The sequence below is a fragment of the Melanostigma gelatinosum genome, assembly GCF_949748355.1.
Source record: "Melanostigma gelatinosum genome assembly, chromosome: 13".
NCBI classification, from domain to species: Eukaryota; Metazoa; Chordata; class Actinopteri; order Perciformes; family Zoarcidae; genus Melanostigma; species Melanostigma gelatinosum.
In genome coordinates, this window is record NC_136646.1 from 12,113,791 (window position 1) to 12,134,207 (window position 20,417).

Sequence of the window (20,417 nt, forward strand, 5' to 3'; positions counted from 1 at the left end):
GCCTCTGCTTCCTCAGGATCTTCTTCGTCTATGGGGACTCTTGTCATAGCTCTTTCCAATGTTTTCACCCTCTCCATCTTGCCTCTCACCGCTCGCTCTGTTGAGGTGGAGCTCGTCTCGATGGTGCACCCTTCATCCAGTGCCATCTGGAATGCTCATGTGAGCACTCCTCCCTTTACTTTTCTCACCGGTGCTTGTATAAACGGATTGTTAGGGGAGTATGGGGGAGGAACCGGAGGGAGTGCTGGATACAGGCCAGTTGAGGGCGTGGGGGGGGGGGGGGGGCCGAGGCCAGGGATGCCTGCCCCCCTTTCTGTGCAGTCTTCTCCGGACGTTCCGGGGCATATGTGTTAGGGGTGATGTCGAGTGACAGATGGGGCCCGGTTTTGCCTTTTCCGGTCGGCATGTCCACCTGCATCCGATCCGTCATGGCCGTTCCTAGTGCCATCATTGCCACTCGCTGTTCCTCTTCCCTGTCTTTACGGGCTTGCTTCAGTGGGTTAGCGAATACACATTGTTTGGTTTGATTATTCTCTGCTGTCTGTGCTTGGGCCACTCGTTTTGTCAAATCGTTGGTAAAGAGCCGGAGGTTGTTGACTGATGGAGGTAGTGGACTGGCCGCCTTCCACCATCCCTCCTCTGTCCATCGTTTCATGCAGTTATCCCAATGTGCTTTGTCTCTTTTCCATGCTGTTTTGCCTCCAGTCTCTGTGACTGCTTTTTCAATTTTGCACGCAGTACTCCTGAATAGCCACCAGATGGAGCCACAGCTCCAGCCAAATTTCCTGCTGCCCTTTCGACCTTGAACGAGACTCCCACTGTCCCTCCCTACTATCTATCACCCTCCCTACGGCTGCACCTGTTTTCCTTATCTAATGCTTCCTTCACTCCCTTTTTCAGTCTCTCAGCCTGTCCTTTTTCTGTTCTCACTTTTTACTCCTATCCACCACAATTTCCCAATAAATCTGTAATACGGCTAACACTACCAGTAAAACTGACATGTATATTAGCCCTCAGCTTTCCTCAGTCTAGTCTCTAGTGTTGTGTTTCTGTGGTGAGTGCAAGGCTTGTGTCTTATGCGTGTACTGTGCTCCACTGACCGTCAAAAACTGACAACACACGAACCTGGTGAGAAGATTCTAACTCCAATTCTTTGCTATCACATTTACATGTACGCTTCACTGAATCATCCATCTCAAATTGAACCCATACACTGCCGTTTCTGCAATACTCGTACACAACCACGTACTATGGATCTGCGTTTTACAGTGTTTTACAGTGTACGCTTTGCACGAACCCGGTCCCGAAGGAAATGGATGTCTCCCTGAGACATTTACACGGCACTCAATCAACCACACACTGCCGCGATTCTACAATTACTCGCACACAAACCACATCTGGAAAGATCTCCGCCACATCCCAGTGGAAATATTGGGAATGGACATAGTAAGGCCAATATATTTCTATTTCAAGATGTGCGGTAGCATCAGATGAGATGTACTGGAGACAGAAGCAGTCAGATGACTGGCATGACAATTTGTTTTTCACAAATAGTTTTTAATCAGCTCATCAATATGTTGTATTTCATTTTGGACGCTATTTGAATGTGATAATAAGCTACAAACTTTAAAACTGAAAGGCATTAAAGAAATGTGACTCATACTGATTGAATTGACACAGAAATGCCATTTTTTAAACACGACCTAAATGTTTTTGAGTGAGTCATGACCTTTCAAAAGTAAAATAAAGTGTGTTGTATAAATATATAAACTGAGGACATGCTTGTATAAAGTAAAGTTTCAGAAATGCCCGAAACAGCAACGTTTCACAAGTAAGCTAATTAACTTAAATGCATTACAGAGCTTTTTTTGTGTTGGCACTTGACAACTACCAGTACTTTGTAAATAAACTCAACACATAAACTGCTACATTTGTATTCCAGCATATTACAAAATTACTGCCAACATCATTCGGTTACCTAGACGGTTACTTTTTCGCAGTGGTGTATAGTAACGAAGTAGAAATACTTCGTTACTGTACTTAAGTAGTTTTTTTGGGTATCTGTACTTTACTTTACTACTTATATTTCTGTTTACTTTTTACTTTTACTTCACTACATTTTGCAAAGAAAACTGATACTTTTACTCCGATACATTTCCCCTGAAACCTTCGTTACTCGCTACAAAATCAAATCTATCTTCAGAAACAAAATGAATCACGAGAGCAGCGTCGGGGACTGTGGTGGAACACAGACTGCAAGCCAGCAGGTTTGGTGAATCAGTGGTCCTAGCAGCAAGTTAAATCATTGGTTAATCACGTTAATGCGCAATTGCAAACAAGTGCTCTCAAAGCCGCGGTGTGTTGATTCCCAGTGATGCCCAGGATGCTACATGCTATAAGCTAGCGAGCGACTACATGAGTATAATTCCACTCTACGATGACTGATTTCATGATGGAAGCAGAAATGGAAGCACCTGCTACTCCCGCAACAAACGACGGTGGTGACGAAGACCACCGTGGATCGCTAGCGAGTTAGTGAGCTGAGGAAGTGTTGACAGTTGTGCAGCACTAGTTGGCTAACGTTAGCTGTAGCTGTATACACGGATTGACAGGAGCCGCGAGAGCGCAGCATTCGGGGAATTCTTCGCAGCTGTGTGCAAGCTGTCTGTGACGCTGAACACACCTCTACCTGCCTCAGCGGCCTGTGAAAGGATATTTAGCATCGCAGGACGAGTCTTCAGCCCAAGAAGAGAGAGACTGAATTCTCGCAATTTTGAAAACCAACCTCTTTTGAAGATGAACAGGACATGTTTCAGTTTCAAGTAATGACTGTGTTGCTGCTTTAGTATTGATCATGTTTTGATATTTGAGTCATGTTGTGGATGATCAGATGGAGTTATGATGGTAGCAGTCGCCCAATTGCAGATTCAGCTTGAGCAAAACCTTTGTCTATTGTGTTTAAATCAGGCCCACAGGAGTTTACAAGGCAGGCGTCCTTTCTCTAAACACTGACCTGATGCATCAAGTGGATATGTTTTGCTGAACATAATATTATGCATTGGTCCTCTACATCCTCTAGTCTAATGAGCAGACTTATAAACGCACTGTTACAACTCCTTCATAGTGTCATATTGCTTTACGGAGAATTATGATGATAAGTTCATCGTAGATGCAAAAGTAGACTTATGTACAATATATTATGTTGAACATTGTTGCTCCTGGATGGATCACAGCCAACCCAATTATGTTCAACACAGCTCCATGTCCTTGGTCATGGTGCCACAGAACTTAAAAGAATAAACTTCATCATTCTCACAATTCTGACCCTTTGCTTTTTTATTAACAGCATTTACTTGTACTTTTACTTTCAATGAACAGGTTATGATGTTCATTTAATGTTCAGGTTATGAGGTACATTTAATGTCAGAAAATTACTTTTGATACTTAAGTACTTTTGTACTTAAGTACAATAAATATCAGATACTTTAAGACTTTTACTCAAGTAGTATTCTAAGAGGTGACTTTTTACTTTTACTTGAGTAGTTTTCCAGTAAGGTATCTTTACTTTTACTCAAGTATGGCTTTTGAGTACTTTATACACCACTGCTTTTCCCCCATCATAGAAGTGCTCCTGTTAAGTTATTTAAAAAATATGAAATTACAAAGGTCACTCATTGATCTGATATAAAAAGGCAATTATGGGATTGTGAATGAATGACTTCATAACAATGCCAATCAAATCAATATATAGAATATATTGTGTGTTTGTATATCCAGTCTTTTGATGTTTTGAAGAAAAAAGAGTTTTTGTGCAAAACTCTAGTCTGTAAAACCGGTGTGTATTGTGGAAGTAATCCTTTAACACCAATTAACACTCACACCAATTTTGCTGTGTAGTAGGAAAGGGAAGCAGTACATGCAAAGAAAATGGTCCACCAGCTGCCACTGTTCTCTTATATACAATATGTGTTTTATTTGGTTTATACTCTAGTTATTTTTATTATCTTTCAGTGCTCTATTATTCTGTACAGATATGAGTTGTAAACATTCCACAACCTGTCTCTGCTTATTCTAATGTGTATGTCATAATACATACTTGAGAAAATAATTCATATTTCTCTCTTTCTGTCTTGACCACGCGCTCACGCAGTCGCGCACCGCGCGTGACTAAATGCCATGGCAACAGACGCGACCGAGGTTACTTAAGGCCTCAGAACTTTGTGATCGCTCACTCTGCACTTGGACCTGAGAGCCGTACTGTGGAGAGCCTACTCTTTGAGTTTCTAACTTCTTGAGAAAAGCTACTTGATACGAACCTTGTTGGAGAACTGAACTACTGTCGCTGAACAACAGAAGCACCTGAAAGACCTCCAGCCGTCTGACAGCAATGGCCCCGCAGCTTCCGCTGGACTGGACGTGGGACATCGACATCGCCGACCTTCCAGGTAAGATCACTTTGAGATTTATTTTAGCATTTTTCTGTTGATACGTCCCCTTAAATCCTTAAAAGTGTTGTCAGTTTTGAAATCAGTGAAACGTTTTGAGTTTAAAGGTGAACAGTTGACACTATATTATCAGGCCTGTTGGAAACAGACACGACTTAACGACGTTAAGTCACGACGTTAGTCGATCGTCGTGTAAAATGATTATTTAAAAACACTGTTATTTTGGTTATTTTAACATTAAAATGTATATTTCTGAAAATAGAACGTTTTCATACAATGCTAAATACATGCTTAAATTGGGCACCATGGTAACGTACGTTAAGACGTAACTACGTATCGTAATCGGACGTCATGACGTAATACGTAATCAAACCGGGACACACTGCGACGCTGAGTGGGTTTATTTTCACTGTTGAAACATGAGTTATTGTAGAAAAAACATCTGCTCCTTTTCCTTCATCGTATTGCATCAAATATTTCTTTGACATTGAACATTGAGATGCGCTTTGCTCGTTGTTGTGGTGTTTTATTTTGGAGGGACAAGAGAGCGATCTGTTAAGTAACTGTACGGGACTGCATCTGCGCGTGCTGCGTCCTGCACTATGTTTGATATTATTGTTAAAATATTAAAAGGCACAGCCTCTTGTGTGTTGGTGACACTTGTAGTGCAGTCACAGTTGGTTTATAGATGCCGTTTTTTCTAATTTAATCTTTGATTATTGCTCAATGTAATCCAGAAATATTTCATGTGTTGAGAAATCCTTACAGTTTAAATGTTTCCCTCTCAGACCTGAACGGCGTCCTACCAGAACTTCCTCCACCAGACCCTCCTGCACCAGAGCCGATCTTCGGGATCTTCATGCTCTTCCCCTTCGACGAGGGAGTGGAAGGTGAGTTCCAGGATGGTGATGATCAGCTCTTCCCTGCAGGTCAGTGGCCTTGGCACATTGCTGACGAGGAGGAGGGAGGCGTCAGGTATGTAGAAGAGGAAGAAGAGGAATCAGAAGATGACGACAGACAGTCCCCCTCATTCAGAAGATACTGGCAGCCGGCTGAAGAGGAAGAAGAGGAAGAAGAAGAGGAAGAGGATCGCACGGAGCAGGTAAGTCTGAAGAGGCAGAGGGACGGTGAAGACGACCAAGACGACGCAGCAGCCTCCACTTCAGGCATCGGCCCCTCCCCAAAGAAGAGCCGGATAGATGACGACACACAGTCCCCCTCACACAGAAGATACTGGCAGCCGGCTGAAGACAGTGACTCGGATTGAGACCGGCAGCCTGTTTCCTGCAGGATTGTAAAACCTTTGTGTCTGGCAGCACTGATAAAGCACCAGACAGCCTTCCCTTGCGTCTGGCGGGGTTGGCGATAGGTAGCATCCTGCAGCAGGGCTTTTAAATATCTCTTTCATGGATTTTCCTTTTAACTAATTGTTGATGCTTGGAGAAGATGCGACGGCTGCTTCGTGGTCCCTTTCCCGCTGGCCATCGTCTCTCCCTCCCTTTTGGTGTGGAGCATCCTGAAGAGGCTCCGCCCCCGGTCTTCCAGGGGTCAGAAGAGTCCACCAAGAGGACCAGGGAAGAGGATCGCACGGAGCAGGTAAGTGTGAAGAGGCAGAGGAACGGTGAGGACGACCAAGAGGACGCAGCACCCTCCACTCCAGGCATCGGCTCCCCCTCACACAGAAGATACTGGCAGTCGGCTGAAGACAGCGACTCAGATTGAGACCGACAGCCTGTTTGCTGCAGGATTGTGAAACCTTTGTGTCTGGTAGGACTGATAAAGCACCAGACAGCCTTCCCTTGCGTCTGGCGGGGTTGGCGATAGGTAGCATCCTGCAGCACGGCTTTTAAATATCTCTTCCATGGATTTTCCTTTTGAGTAATCGTTGATGCTCGATGCAGAAACTAGAGGTAAGTTATTCTGTTGTGTATTTTTATTCATAAAGTCTAGATGTCTTTACCAGACAAAGGTAAGTCAACACTTCATAACAACATTAACACAGTTAATTCACAGTTATTCAAAGATTGTTCATTTTACTCACTCTCTCTATTTATAGTTGGGTGAAGGTGGCTGAACCAGACAGCGCGATGGTAAAAATTACTAATGTTGAGAAAAAGTTTTTTACTCAGGTATCGATGGCTGTAACACAGGACGCAACATCCAGGATCTCCTACAACAGAGAGGATGTGGTCACTCTGGACCACAGGACCAGATGAGAAGGATGGATGACCACAGGACCACCACAGGACCAGATGAGAAGGATGTCCCACTCCTGAAGCAGCTGAGAGTGGACGTCTTCCAAACCATCATCCCAGGAAGACCCAGACCCACCACAGACCACTGAACCACTCTCAGCATGATATTTCTAATGTAATTCAAAATGTATAACAAATGTATAACAATTAACATACAATAAATATCGTTCAACTAACAATTGAATGTCTTTTTGATTTTCATTTGACTCAAAGGCATTACTGTTGGTACTGTTAAGTATTGATGATCATAACATTACATGTTGATATCAATAAAATGGTGAAAGCTTTAGATTACGGCCGGCAACGTGCAGCATTATTCTTCCCAATTTAATTCAAACCTAACCAGAAATAATTGAAATCTTAATAACGTATAACGTAATGATACATACTTGCAGCTGCAAGGGAACAAGATGTGACGTTAATGAATAAGGGGGAAACAATGTGGGAACTTAATGAATTATTATCACTTTTTATAACACTGCTGTAGTTTATTTAAAAATGATCAAATATAATTGACCAACACTGGAGAGCCACAGATGATAACAAAATAAGGAACTACAAATTTTTCGTTTGTAAGAAAAACAGCTGAATTATCAAACGCCTGCAGTTTTCGACAGGCAATAGGAAAGGACAGCCCTGCACCGCCGAAAGACCCCAGAGGGCCAAGATGGCTGCGCCCGTGTCAAACACCGGGGAGTTTGAAAGATGGCTAAACGATCGGCTAGACTCGCTAGAAGTGGACCGCGAGGTGTACGGGGTGTACATTTTAGGGGTCCTGCAAGAAGAGGAGAGTGACGAGGAGAAGGAAGACGCGCTTCAAGGAATCCTATCCGCATTTGTGGTGAATATTCAAAGCGGCGTGTCCCGCTCGGCACAGCGAGGCTGCGCTCTCTCATTTGTTGCTGTCCGTCTCGTCTGCCCGGGCGGTGCCAAGACACAGCGCTGATGTCAGCTGCTGTTTATGGACCGAAATGTCGGCGGTAGACGCGACGGTGTTTCTTTAGCTAAGGTCCAGACACCACAGGCGGTGATGTGAACTCTTCTCTCCTGCCACGTAGAAGCCAATTAAACAACACGTGACACGGTTCCTTAAGATGTTTTGACTACGTCAGCTCTGGAAAAGTGCTAGTTTTGGTTAACAATGTGCACACCTGTGTAGTTATACAATGCATTAACCGTATACGTGTATGTGTGGCGAGCTTTGGCTTACTGTCAACAAGTCTACCAGCGGTTCTCAGAGTTCACATAATGTAAACGACTACTATGTGTTATTTATAGATCCTTATGCTGTGTTGGCAGCCATGCTAAATGCCGCCTCTGTCTCAACCTTTGTAAGATAACCCAGATATGGGATCCCAGCACCACTATATGAGTCATGTGCTGGCTGTGAATGGAGTCAATGGGTGCTGCTGTCACCTCACACTACCTCAATAACGGGCTGTGTTGAGTTTGACGCTTGGCCACGAGCAGCCTTGTTGGATGAGTCTGCTTCTGCTGAGTGTATGCAATGAGCTGTTGGTACTAAAACTGTTCTTGGTCTTCTGTATGCAGGAGGAGGACAACGCGGAAGATGTCTGCAAACAGATCATCAAGCAGTGGACAGATTGGCGCAACAGATCAGCAGCCAAAAGTGATGAAGATGGTATGTATGCGTCTTTGATTTATCCACATTCCCAATCTCATTCAAGCATAAGGTTTCATACAGTGCAGTTTATAATAATGCAACCGTAAATTACTGAAGATGTGATCATAACGTAAGACAATCTGGCAACAGTGCGGTCCAAACTGGCACAGACAGCTGTAGAGTAATATTTGAGAATTCATCTAAAAAAAAAAAAAAATGCCGAAAGTCCAAAATAAAGGCAGGAGGCTCGCCAGCTCTCTTAAATCTCGACTAAACAGAGCGAAGACAGCTGGTTACCGAGTCCTTCGTCAATAGCAGTTAAACACACAGAGGGATTCAAATCCTTCGCTGAGTCTGGAGCAGAGTGCACAAAGACGCGTTGGTCTCACAGAGAGAAACATTTCCTATGAAAAAAACCAGTTCCTGAGACTGTATCATTTTTTTGTGATCTGATGCCAAAAAGTAGTTTCCACTAAGTTTGTTTTGTCAGCGTTATTACTGGAAAGAGATTGTTTACTGTGTACATAAGGACGCCCCAGCGGCTCCTTCTGTTCATGTGCCATCATATTGACAGGGAAAAGCAGGTATCTTTTTGTTGTTGTTGTTTATTTACGGTCTGTCTCCTCTCTCTCCTGCAGCCGAGGTCCAGGCCATCGCCAGCATGATCGAAAAACAAGCTCAGATTGTGGTGAAGCAGAAGGAGGTGTCGGAGGAGTCGAAGAAACGGAAAGAAGCCGTCCTCGCTCAATACGCCAACGTAACGGACGGAGAGGAATATCCTTTATTTTATAAGCTGTCTTGTTTAACTCCTATAACAAATGTTTCTTTGACCACGCAGAGAGTTTGATCTGCGTCCAGGTTTTTATGTCTCACCTAGTGAACGTTTCCTTCAGACATGATCCCTAAGGTGTCAGTTCCTTCCTTGACTAAAAAGCACTGAAGCTGAAGAAGAGGAGCCAACGAACTTCACTCCGAATGATAAATGTATCCTTTAAAAAAAACAACCTGTTCATATACAACCACATGGAATGCAGTCACGAATTGCAATATGAATGGATAATGCAACAGATGCATGACGCACTGCTCCTGTCGTTTACACCTCCGTGCCATAGTGGTGATAATGTAGTCCCGATAAATTAGCTTTTTTGGCTCTCCTTGACTGAAATGCGTCAGCCCTGTTTAAGAACACAAACGTGGAGGAGGTGCTGAGCAGACAGAGGCAGAAGCGTGACCAGGCCCGCGACGACTCTCAGAAGAAGAAGGAAGGCGACAAGATGCAGCGGGAGAAGGACAAGCTGGCCAAACAAGACCGCAAGGAGAAGGAGAAGAAGCGCACGCAGAAAGGGGAGCGCAAGAGATAGAAGAGGAAGGACACTTTGTGCGTGGAAAAGGTTTTTTGTTATGCGACAAAGATGAAATTGCCTCTTTTTTTTCGCTGACATTCATCAGACCCTCTTGTGTTGATTACTCTCTCTTAATGTGTGTAAAGAGCAATGTACTGCTTATTGTGCAGGTCCAAAGCTAACAGTGTTTATATGATGATGATGTCGTGTGAAGCATGCTTTGGCGAAGCTTTTGACACAGTTAACCCTGAAATGATCAAAGTGTGCGCTTGGAACTGGATGGGTGAAGGTAGAAGCGGAGGAATGCGCGTAGAGCGACCCGGTCCAATTTCCTCTGTTTCCTTCTGCACAACTAAAGGTGAGGTCATCATTTTCACGCTTTGGGTTTTACTTTTACCGTCTATGCATTTATGTATTGAGAATAAAAACAAAGGAGCGGTCGCTAGGTTATACCTCAAATGTATCATGTTTGTCATGAGGGTCGTCTTTTGAAATGAATAATAAAAAACGTTTTTCAGCCGTTTGGATCGCTTTATTTAAAAAGTTTCCTTTTTACAGAACAAGTGACCCAAAGAAGAACAGCATGAACGTTAAAATGAGGGCGTGGAACAACTCGCCCTCACAAAGCACAGTCTAACACATAAGTCTACAGACCAGAGGAGTGCTGCTCCAGATACAAGCTTTAGTCCCAAGCTGACAAACTGTCACAATGATGAGAATATTTGATAAGATGACCTGAAAATGATGGGAAGTGTGATTAATACATTTCAGTTTAAAACGCTAAACTCTTAAAAGTTTCAGTATATTTTGTTACAGATACTATTTATTTTTTTTACCAAATGGAGGATAAAACAGACTAAACAACTTTCAGAAATTAATTGGAACATTTGAGAAAACATTTTATAATTTAGCAGGTTAATATTAAGCTACTGATGGAGAGCGGATCTTCAAAGTCTTAACAGGAGGAACACTTCCTCCTGAAGTCTGAGCTCAAACTTCACCAAATTGCAGATAAATAACATTTATTTTCTGATTACAGCACGTTGCGATTACGTAATAAAAAGCCAAAGCTGCCGAAATTAATTGGAACATTTTTTTGAATATTTAGCAAGTTTGTTTTAAACTACTGCCCTTATGATTTATTTATTGCTGGGAGGGGGGGGAATACTCAGAACTGAGGTTCGATTACATTCCAATAAATAAGTAAAACAGGAGAATTCACTGAAATCTTCCTCATAAATAGTGCCTCAACACAAGCACCAGGGGAGCACTGTTGTGCCCCAACACAACGGTGATGGAGCACATTCATTTGAAACGGACACTAATTGAATGAAAACGGAATTGAAGACGCAGCGGGACAAATTACATTTCATGCAATTCCCACACAACAAAAGTTAGCCCAACTGATGCTCCCGGGTGCCAAAAAACTGCAGCCATCATCAAGCTCATATTCTGCAGTGATCACTGTGTTGCAGGTAACATTAGTTGTTTTTTATATATCGATAGGAAATGTGTAATCAGGGCATTCTTAATCAGGGTTGTAACTTAATCAAGCCCTTTAGCTCGTGCTCGTAGCACTGCTAGATCACAACTTCAAAAGAGTAACCCTCAAACGGAGCGGGAGGGGCCTCCCTGTCCGCGCGGCGGTCCTGCCTCTCGGTGGGTTTCGGCAGCGTCATGTGGAGAGCGCACCACAGGGCCGTGCGCACCCTCCTCGTGGTGGCAGCGAAGTCCTTCAGTGCGACGGCCAACAACAGCGTGTCTACGGGAAAACAGAATGCGAGTCACAACCGGCAGCGCGCGCGAGAGAGAGAGCGAGAGCGAGATTACCTCTGTCCTCTGAGAAGTGAGCTCTCTGCCGCTGCTGTTTGGACAGGCCGGCCATCTCCTCCTTGCGTCTCGCCTGGCTGACGCAAAGCGCCATGTGGTGACTGTTCAGTGCCGTGTGGATGTTGACGTGGAAGGGAGTGTTGCACAGACTCTCCATTCTTTCCAGAAGGCTGGCCACCTGCAACACAATCAACGCTATCACGCCCCTCCTTAGTCTTAGAGATGTGCGACATTATACGTACACGGTGCTTATTAATAACGGCACAGAAATAGATCATTCATCAACAAGACATGTGCTGAGACAGACTCCCCCTGTAGATGGCGGTATGGAAGCAATGTAATGGAGGCTGTCTCACCCTCGCTTGCTCCCTCATCTGATTGGCAAGGAGGTGGTCGACTCTCGTGGGATTCGGGGGAGTTTTGGGCAGGTTGGTGTTGGCCGTCACCAGAGCACTTTTCCCATAAAATATCTTGATTAGGAGGACCTCTGTCTTGAATAATAATAAATAACAAAAACAAGTGACGTAAGAACACAACACCTTTTACAAAATATATTTTTTATACTTTATAAATTCAATAATGAACCGAAGACCTAATAAGCTGACAGAAATGAATATATAAATAAATAAATCAGATTTGGAAAGCATACCCTCTTCCTCTCCCTCTCCAAGCCCCTCCACTGCTCGTCGCACTCGTCCAGGTGGAAGGAGAGCTGGATCACCGCTCCTCCTGGATTCATCCCCATGGACGTTGTCCCGGCGGAGGCCATGCCGTGATAAGTGCTCTCTCCTCTGCAGGCCAACATGTCGCCGACGTAGGAGTTGAACACCGCAGACTCGTTGGCGGAGATTACGGCGCCCGCAGCGAAGTTGGGGGGGGCGTTGGAGTACCTCCTGGGGTCATTCGCGGCATACATGTAAGGCGTGAGTGGCTGTGTGTTTTCTCCATCGAATCTGTGAGACTGCATGCTCGCCAGGTGGTCGTGGTTCGGGTTTTGGGAGAGCACCTGTCTCTTATCCCTGCCGCTTGTGTTCGTGTTGGCCGGCGGTCTCGCGGAGAAGCCTTCTCCTCGAAAGCCAGACATGTGCATCCTCTTCTTCTCCCTCTGCACCTGTGGCCTGGGCTTGCTCTGCATCAGGCCCTGCTGGATGTGATGCTGCGAATACTGGCTCATGCCCGAGTTAAGGGGGTGCGAGGCGTTCTCTCTGTGCACGGTCATGTTGCTCTGGTATTGATTTGCAAGGTGTAAAGGTGCAGTGAACAGCTTGGGGGAATGGTAGTACTCCGCGTTTTGCGGGTCTTGAAAGGCGTCGCGCTGAATCACTTGTCTCCTCGCTCCTCCTTTTCTTTCCATCCCAAATTCTCCCGCCAGCTGTTTTTGGGTGTGCATTGCAGGAGTGCTTTGCGCTGACACGCCGGGACCGGCGGTCTTCCATTGTTCAAACATGGCGTCCTTGTGCGGCCTGCCCGCCGTCTGCCTGTGGACGTTGGGGAAGTCTCCGCCGCGTAAGCCGCCGCGTAAGCCGCCGTGCTCACCGGCCATGAAGGACTGAAAGCTGCTGACCAGCTGGTTGATGTCTTGTGGCCTGTACTGCTCGTTGTTGTCGTTGTACTGCTCGTTGCGCTGGACGTACTGGTCTTCATAATAAGGATGAAAGCGCGGGCTGTTCATTTCGCTTTGAGGTCTAAAGATGTTACCGAGGTCAGGTAAATTATTAACGGGCTGACTGCTCCCCCTGTCTCTGTCTGCTGGCATGTTGTCGTACCTGCGTCGCGGCGCCTGAGGCGAATAGGTGTTTCCGGCGTTGGGCATTGACAGACCCGGTGGCGGCTTCTGAGGACGGAGGGCGTAGCCGTCCTGGTCTCCGTTGGGCAAATTCAAACGCCACAGCTGATTGATGGAAAGGCCGTTGGACTGCTGGTGAAACTCTTTGACGTCTGGCTGTCCCTGTGCTTTACTTAACGTCTCACGCGACACGTAGTTTGGAGGGAAGGTCGGGTGATGCTGCGTTTTAGCCTCGGATTGAAAATAGTGGAGCAGCTCTTCTCTCAATGTCTTCGGAGACCAGATGGGGTTACATGTTGGTAGGTTCCTAAAAGTAGTGTAAAGAACTCCCTTTAATGTCAGAGTTTATAAAATGTCTACAGCATTTATTAAATATATAGATATTTGTTTTAATTAAAAGCCCAACCCTACAATGTGAAGACCTTACACCATGACATACCCTTCACTGTAGTAGCTGTCCTGTGAATCTGCTTCATCCAAAATACTGGACACTAGACCCTGTAGATCTGGCTCCCCTTCACAGTCAGCACTCTCAGTGGGTTTCCTGCAAGGAAAACACAACATATCTCTAGAAATTGCACTCCATGTTTTCTTTATGGCTGAGAATGTGTTCTTCTTCCATAATAACACACCCACCCAGTACATTTAACTACCTCTGAACAACAGAATAAAATCCCAAAACCTGTTGCGATTAGGAGGAATAGCAGTGTGATCGTTAACTCGGACATAGTTAGGACTGAGTACCTGATTATAATGTTGCTCTGGGCACAGTTGATAAAGCCGTAGGGATCATCGTGATCTGTGTGAGACCAGGGCAGGTAGGGCGCTGCGTTCTGCTCCTGTTGGGAGACACGAGGGACGGCAACGAAGGGCAACGCAACGCTGCCATTGTTTACACTGGTCTGAAAGAGAGAGTAGCGACGGTTAATCGATCTGAAGCTCACCTGAAAAAGAGAAGGAAAATAACCTGACCACTGTATTTCTCTCCCTCACACAGAGCAGATTGATGGAAATTTAAAGAAGCTTTAAAATGATTTACAATGCTGCTGAGACTCGATAAACCAACAAAAACGAGACAGTTAACGCTGAAATTAATAGATTAATAAATGGCAGATTTGCTCAGACATAACAAGCAACGTTCAAGGTATCACATGGGAAGTTTTCCATATTTTTCAATATTTCACAGGTCATGTGATTAATCTAGAAAAGCTTCAGACAATAATCATAAACAATGCAACACTACGTAACTTTGTGTTTCTGCTATGAACTAAGACAAAATATTTCAAACAAAAAATTATAATAAGAGATCAAGGACCTGATCTTCTGTCCAAGGATATAATGTATGATTTATCAGTAGTCTAGTAGTTAATAACCTCATAATAAACCGCTAACACATGTGTATGGGTATAGCAAATATGCCGTGACACAAAAAATAAATCCCATAGCTTTATGAAGCTAAAATGACATCTTACCTGGCGTTGGTATGAGGGAAACAGTGAATGAGCAAATGTGCTCTGATGGCCGTCAAAAGCCATCCTGATCTCCCTTGAACTTGGACCGATTCTTTACTCCGTCACTGGTCTGGCAAAGCACAAGAAACTCAATGTTAACGTCTGGTGTGATTATGTGCGACAAAAGCTTGAGATAACATAGAAAGTGTTAGCTAACGGCTATCTGACAGAAAGGATGTCAACTTCGCTATTAGCTTAGCTAACGTTAGCACTAACAGCTAACACTAGTTAGCAAGCTCTCAGTCACACGGCTAATTCTGACTAAACGTTCGCCAGCAATCACAACTGCTTCCCTGCTAGTCAAATGTGGTTAACTCGGTCTAAAGAAACCGAGTTAGCGGAGTTAGAATACAGGATTAACCTACCTGAGTACGTTAAGTGAGGTCCTGTCTGGAGTTCAACAGGGTTCTTTGCGGTCCGTACATTATCGGCAAGAACTCTCGTGCGTCCCTCGAGCTCGAAACCAGAGGCCTCGCGCACAACCTGAGCTGAGCTTGGCTGAGCGCGACCAATTCTATTTTCACCCAATTAACATCAAGTAGGAGATACAAGCGCATAGCAACGTGCGGTGTCACCACCCTCCCCCCATGGGCCAGTAGCACAGGTGGTCTTATATAAATATATATATAAGACCACCTGTGGCCTATGCATTTGAGGCAGGAGAAGATTTTAGACAGAATCAAGTATAATAAGAACTATATATGTATATAAATATACATATATAGCATTTTTTTTAAATTACAATGCGTAATAAATGCACTATTTACAGTATTTGACGTATACTTTGTTCAATTCAGTTCTGTATAGTTTTTTTCCACTTCAGTTTAACTGAAGCAGATTCAGCGCAAATGAAATGTATTTTTACTAAATACATTTTCACTAATTACTAGCACTAAATTGTTACATACATACGATTGATTGATTACTGGATTGTTACATTTTTTTAACGGGATATGAACATGACATGGACGTTGAAGTACGCTAGGTGGGGAAGTCTACCTTCTGCATTTGGGACGTCTAGTCGGGCCCCACAGACTTTATAAGCAATTCAGCTGTGGAGCAAAGTTAGAAAATGTTACCAAACATATGAGCCACATTACCTTCAGAATAAAATAAAGCGCTCTGCTAAAGTGTTATATGTATTAAACTTAATACGACAATTGCCTTTAAAATGTCATAATATCGATGCTGTCCACCAATAAATATGATTATGATGATCTGTATAATTTGTCCTGTATTACAATAAAACATGTACTGTGTTGATGGATGCATTTGATATCATATGACTAGACCATTGTTATTTGTAGTAGTAGTAGTAACTTACATACATACGTTTATCTTGATGACGAAATAAATAAATATTATTCATTTTTCTTGTCAAAAACAATCTACAAACATGTCAAATTCGTCATATATGGTTTTATTTTGAAAGCCATAACCGGAAGTTGTGTTTCTTATTGTTGCCGCCTTGATGTGTTGTGGAACTCGGAGTTGTAGAAAAGAAAAAAAGTCAGCCAGCAGTCCTTTGCGGAGACCAGGGAGCAGCGGTCCGGTCTTCACCTCCGGTTTTTCCACCGTAGTAAGTTACTCTCTCTGAAGAACTACTTGCAGAACTGATGATACACACTGAGCAAGTTTTTACTGCAAGTTAGATCGGACTGAAGAAGTTGCTGTGTTAAACTTGGGGAAGATGATTTCTTGGTCTGTTGCCCTCCTGCTGCCGCTGCTGCTATCAGCCCAGTATCAAGGGGACAACGGAATAGTGGTCCCGGAGCACGGGTTCTGTCAGCCGATTTCCATACCTCTGTGCACGGACATAGCCTACAACCAGACCATCATGCCCAATCTGGTGGGCCATTACAACCAGGAGGACGCGGGGCTCGAGGTGCACCAGTTCTACCCTCTCGTGAAGGTGCAGTGCTCGCCGGAGTTGAAATTCTTCCTGTGCTCCATGTACGCGCCCGTGTGCACGGTCCTGGAGAAGGCCATCCCTCCCTGCAGGTCGATCTGCGAGCGAGCCAAGCAGGGCTGCGAGGCTCTCATGAACAAGTTCGGCTTCCAGTGGCCGGACCGCCTGCGCTGCGAGAACTTCCCGGTGCTCGGGGACGGACAGATCTGTGTGGGTCAAAACGATTCCAACGCCGCCACCGTCCCGCCCATCATCCCGGTCCCGGGCACCCACGACCTCACCGACGTCCCCGCGCACGGGAGGCCTTTCCGTTGCCCGCCCGTGCTCAAAGTGCCCCCGTATTTGAATTACAAGTTCCTGGAGGTGAAGGACTGTGCGGCTCCGTGTGAGCCGTCAAGGAGCGGTGGATACATGTTCTTCAGCGACGAGGAGATCCGCTTCTCCCGCATATGGATCCTGGTCTGGTCCGTGCTTTGCTGCGCATCCACCTTGTTCACGGTGACCACCTATTTGGTTGACATGCAGCGCTTCAGGTACCCTGAGCGACCTATCATCTTCCTGTCCGGCTGCTACACCATGGTCTCTGTAGCCTACATAGCCGGCTACTTCCTGGGGGACAAAGTGGTGTGCAACGACAGCTTCAGCCCCGACCGCTACAAGACCATCGTCCAGGGCACCAAGAAGGAGGGCTGCACCATCCTCTTCATGATGCTCTACTTCTTCAGCATGGCCAGCTCCATCTGGTGGGTCATCCTGTCCCTCACCTGGTTCCTGGCCGCAGGCATGAAGTGGGGCCACGAGGCCATCGAGGCGCACTCGCAGTACTTCCACCTGGCGGCCTGGGCGGTGCCGGCCGCCAAGACCATCAGCATCCTTGCCATCGGGCAGATCGAGGGCGACGTGCTCAGCGGCGTCTGCTTCGTCAGCCTGAGCAGCCTGGACCCCCTGCGGGGCTTCGTGCTGGCCCCTCTCTTCATCTACCTCTTCATCGGCACCTCCTTCCTGCTGGCCGGCTTCGTGTCGCTGTTCCGAATCCGCACCATCATGAAGCACGACGGCACCAAGACGGAGAAGCTGGAGCGGCTGATGGTGCGGATCGGGGTGTTCAGCGTGCTCTACACCGTGCCTGCCACCATCGTCATCGCCTGCGTCTTCTACGAGCAGGCCTTCCGCCCCCACTGGGAGCGCAGCTGGGTCAGCCACAACTGCAGGGGCCTGGCCATCCCATGCCCTGCGCAGACGGGGCCCCGCATGACCCCAGACTTCACCGTCTACATGATAAAGTACCTCATGACACTGATAGTGGGTATCACCTCTGGGTTCTGGATCTGGTCTGGAAAGACTCTACAGTCCTGGCATAAGTTTTACACGAGGCTGACAAATGGGAAACAAGGAGAGACCACCGTGTAGAACGAAGGGACATCCGAATGTTGCTGGGACGTGTTACCTGTTTTTGTCATGTGATCGGTAGGAAGCGCGGCGAGTCGCCACAGGTTCTCCCAGCGTTTGTGTTCGCCTCGGCTTCACAGCCACGCATGCATGCCAAACTGTGGGGTCAGGGTTTGACAAAAGGGCAAGCTGGATAAACAAGGACTGAGCCGGACTGTCTGAACAAATAACAAGCATGGCTATGGATGCCATGTGCTGAAATGCTCCCCCCCCCCCCCCCCTTCTCTGAATAAAGCCACCTCGAGCTCACGTTGAGTGATGATCCGAGGAAAACTCAAGAGAAATGAGCGGTGCAAGAGCGGCGGTTTATTCTCCCCTGTAAACGTTTCATATCTACTTCAATGAAATTGTAAATTTGTAAAAACATGAAATTATATATTTTGTATTTATAGAAAGTACACACTTCTCCTTGTCTGCCAGTGTACTTTAATTGTTGCACTGTAAGAATGCCACATACTGTAGATCTAGACATGCTCCTTTTAAAAATATATAATTTCTGGTTTTGAATTACGTTGTTTTTATGGATTAAAAGAACATTTCAGTCTTTTTCAGAAGCTTTTTTTGTTTTAGCCCACTGTAAAAACAACAACATGTGCTGCGACTCAGCAGAATGTGCAGATATAAGTGGATAGCAGGGCCGTCTTTCAATCAGAGGGTCGGTGTTCAAACCCCGGCTCCGGCTCTGCCAGTCGCATGTCGATGTGTCCTTGAGCAAGACACTTAACCCCAAAATCGCTCCTGTAGCTGTGCCTACGGTGTATAAATGTGATAGACTCTGAATTGTAAGTCCATTTGGATAAAAGCGTCTGCTAAATGACTGTAATGTAATCTACTCAAATGCTTTGATTTTAATGTCCTTGTTCAATGGGAGAAACTGCGTATTTCTTTACTGTTTCCCTTCCTTATGTTGAGTATTCTTTACTGATTAAATAATATCGTGTTACTTTCTTTGATAACAGAACAACCATGCTGTTTTCTCTGGGGGGGGGGGGGGTTGAGGGGTCTTGTCGCACCTGGACATCTGTTGCCTCAGACTGGCAGTAATATAAATCATTGTCGTTCCCAATGGAATCAGACTGTAACCCTCTCCGAAATACGAGGCCTGAGTTTCATACCCAGACAATCGCACACATCTCTCCCGTTATGTGTTCCAATACATTCTGAAATATGTCACGTCCAAGTGTCTTGTGACTGGAAGAAACCGGTGGCAACCTGTAAGAATGCTTCCTCACACATGTCCACCAACATCGCCTCCGAGTGCCAAACAAAACAAGAGCCCCTTTTTTATGAGCCTGTTGTTGGAGAGGGCCTCGGGTTAAACCAACAGGAGTCGTCTGTCGCCGAGGAGGTACGCGCTGTTGCATAATTGTGAAAAATGTCTTTAGCGAAGGGAGGAACCAGGGTGTTCATGGTTTTTTTTTTTTGCCGTATGTTGCTTACTAGTCGGTGCAGTGCTGCCAAGTTGTTGGAGTGCCCCCCCCCCCCCTCCCCCTCCCCCCCACCCGAGGAACACGCATGGCTGAAACTGAACCTTTATCTGCGGTGATGTCATGAAGCAGATGGGTGTGTTGGAGAAAGTTGATCCTCTTGCCTCTGAGCGAATGCTTCGGGGCTGGAGAGGATCGCATGCACATACAGCACAGTGCTGTGCATTCCTATTGTTACTGCAGCGCTTTACGGGGGGGGGGGGGCGGCATAATCACTATATTAGGCTGCATCTCTCTAGGTTACTAGTAATTACTGACATGAACACGTGGCAGCTAGCCGGACTGTCAGCGCAGCTCGTGGCCTCTTGGACAAGTTGCTGTTTGTCTTTATTGTAGCCTATCTGGGGTTGAATGAAGAAACGTAATAACAGACAGGTAAGAGCTGGAAGCTGACACTCTGAGAAGAGGGTAGGGAGAGAGAAAAAAAACCCATAAATCTTCCCTCTTACACCCCCTCTGCCTCCACCCTCCTCCCCTCTCTCTCCCTCTGCTCAGATGATTGGGGCGCTGGGCCTTCGCCTGGTGACAGACAGTCTCCTGTGTGCTGCTCACTTCAAAGCGCCGCCGAAACCTGACTAGCTCCTTGTAAACAGTGCCGCCTGGCCCGAAGGCCCACTTCCTGCGCTTAACTCAGCTTAATGGCTGGCTTGTTTGGCTTTGCACCGGAGCGGAGAGACCAGTGAAGAGCGAGAGGATGAAGTCAAGCGGCTTGGGGGGGGGGGGTGCCGGCGGTAGAGAGAGGGAGATGGTTATTAGGTGGTTTTTTTTGAGGGAGATG

At 45.8% G+C, this 20,417-nt stretch overlaps 3 protein-coding genes across 3 annotated transcripts; all 3 read left to right on the forward strand.

Moving 5' to 3' along the window:
• The first annotated feature begins 4,823 nt into the window (after nucleotides 1-4,823).
• On the forward strand, nucleotides 4,824-6,795 carry LOC306786458 (uncharacterized protein). Its single transcript, XM_079281237.1, has 2 exons — nucleotides 4,824-4,839; nucleotides 5,234-6,795. The coding sequence occupies exon 2, from the start codon at nucleotides 5,305-5,307 to the stop codon at nucleotides 5,710-5,712; it is 408 nt and encodes a 135-aa protein (XP_079137363.1). The 5' UTR covers nucleotides 4,824-4,839; nucleotides 5,234-5,304; the 3' UTR covers nucleotides 5,713-6,795.
• A 568-nt stretch (nucleotides 6,796-7,363) lies between these two features.
• On the forward strand, nucleotides 7,364-10,189 carry ccdc43 (coiled-coil domain containing 43). Its single transcript, XM_079281478.1, has 5 exons — nucleotides 7,364-7,541; nucleotides 8,252-8,342; nucleotides 8,963-9,098; nucleotides 9,262-9,308; nucleotides 9,498-10,189. Exons 1-5 carry the CDS (start codon nucleotides 7,368-7,370, stop codon nucleotides 9,683-9,685), a joined length of 636 nt encoding a protein of 211 aa, XP_079137604.1. The 5' UTR covers nucleotides 7,364-7,367; the 3' UTR covers nucleotides 9,686-10,189.
• A 6,144-nt stretch (nucleotides 10,190-16,333) lies between these two features.
• LOC306787111 (frizzled-2-like) lies at nucleotides 16,334-19,104 on the forward strand. The gene has a single exon (XM_079282147.1). The coding sequence runs from the start codon at nucleotides 16,485-16,487 to the stop codon at nucleotides 18,111-18,113; it is 1,629 nt and encodes a 542-aa protein (XP_079138273.1). The 5' UTR covers nucleotides 16,334-16,484; the 3' UTR covers nucleotides 18,114-19,104.
• Nucleotides 19,105-20,417: the final 1,313 nt, after the last annotated feature.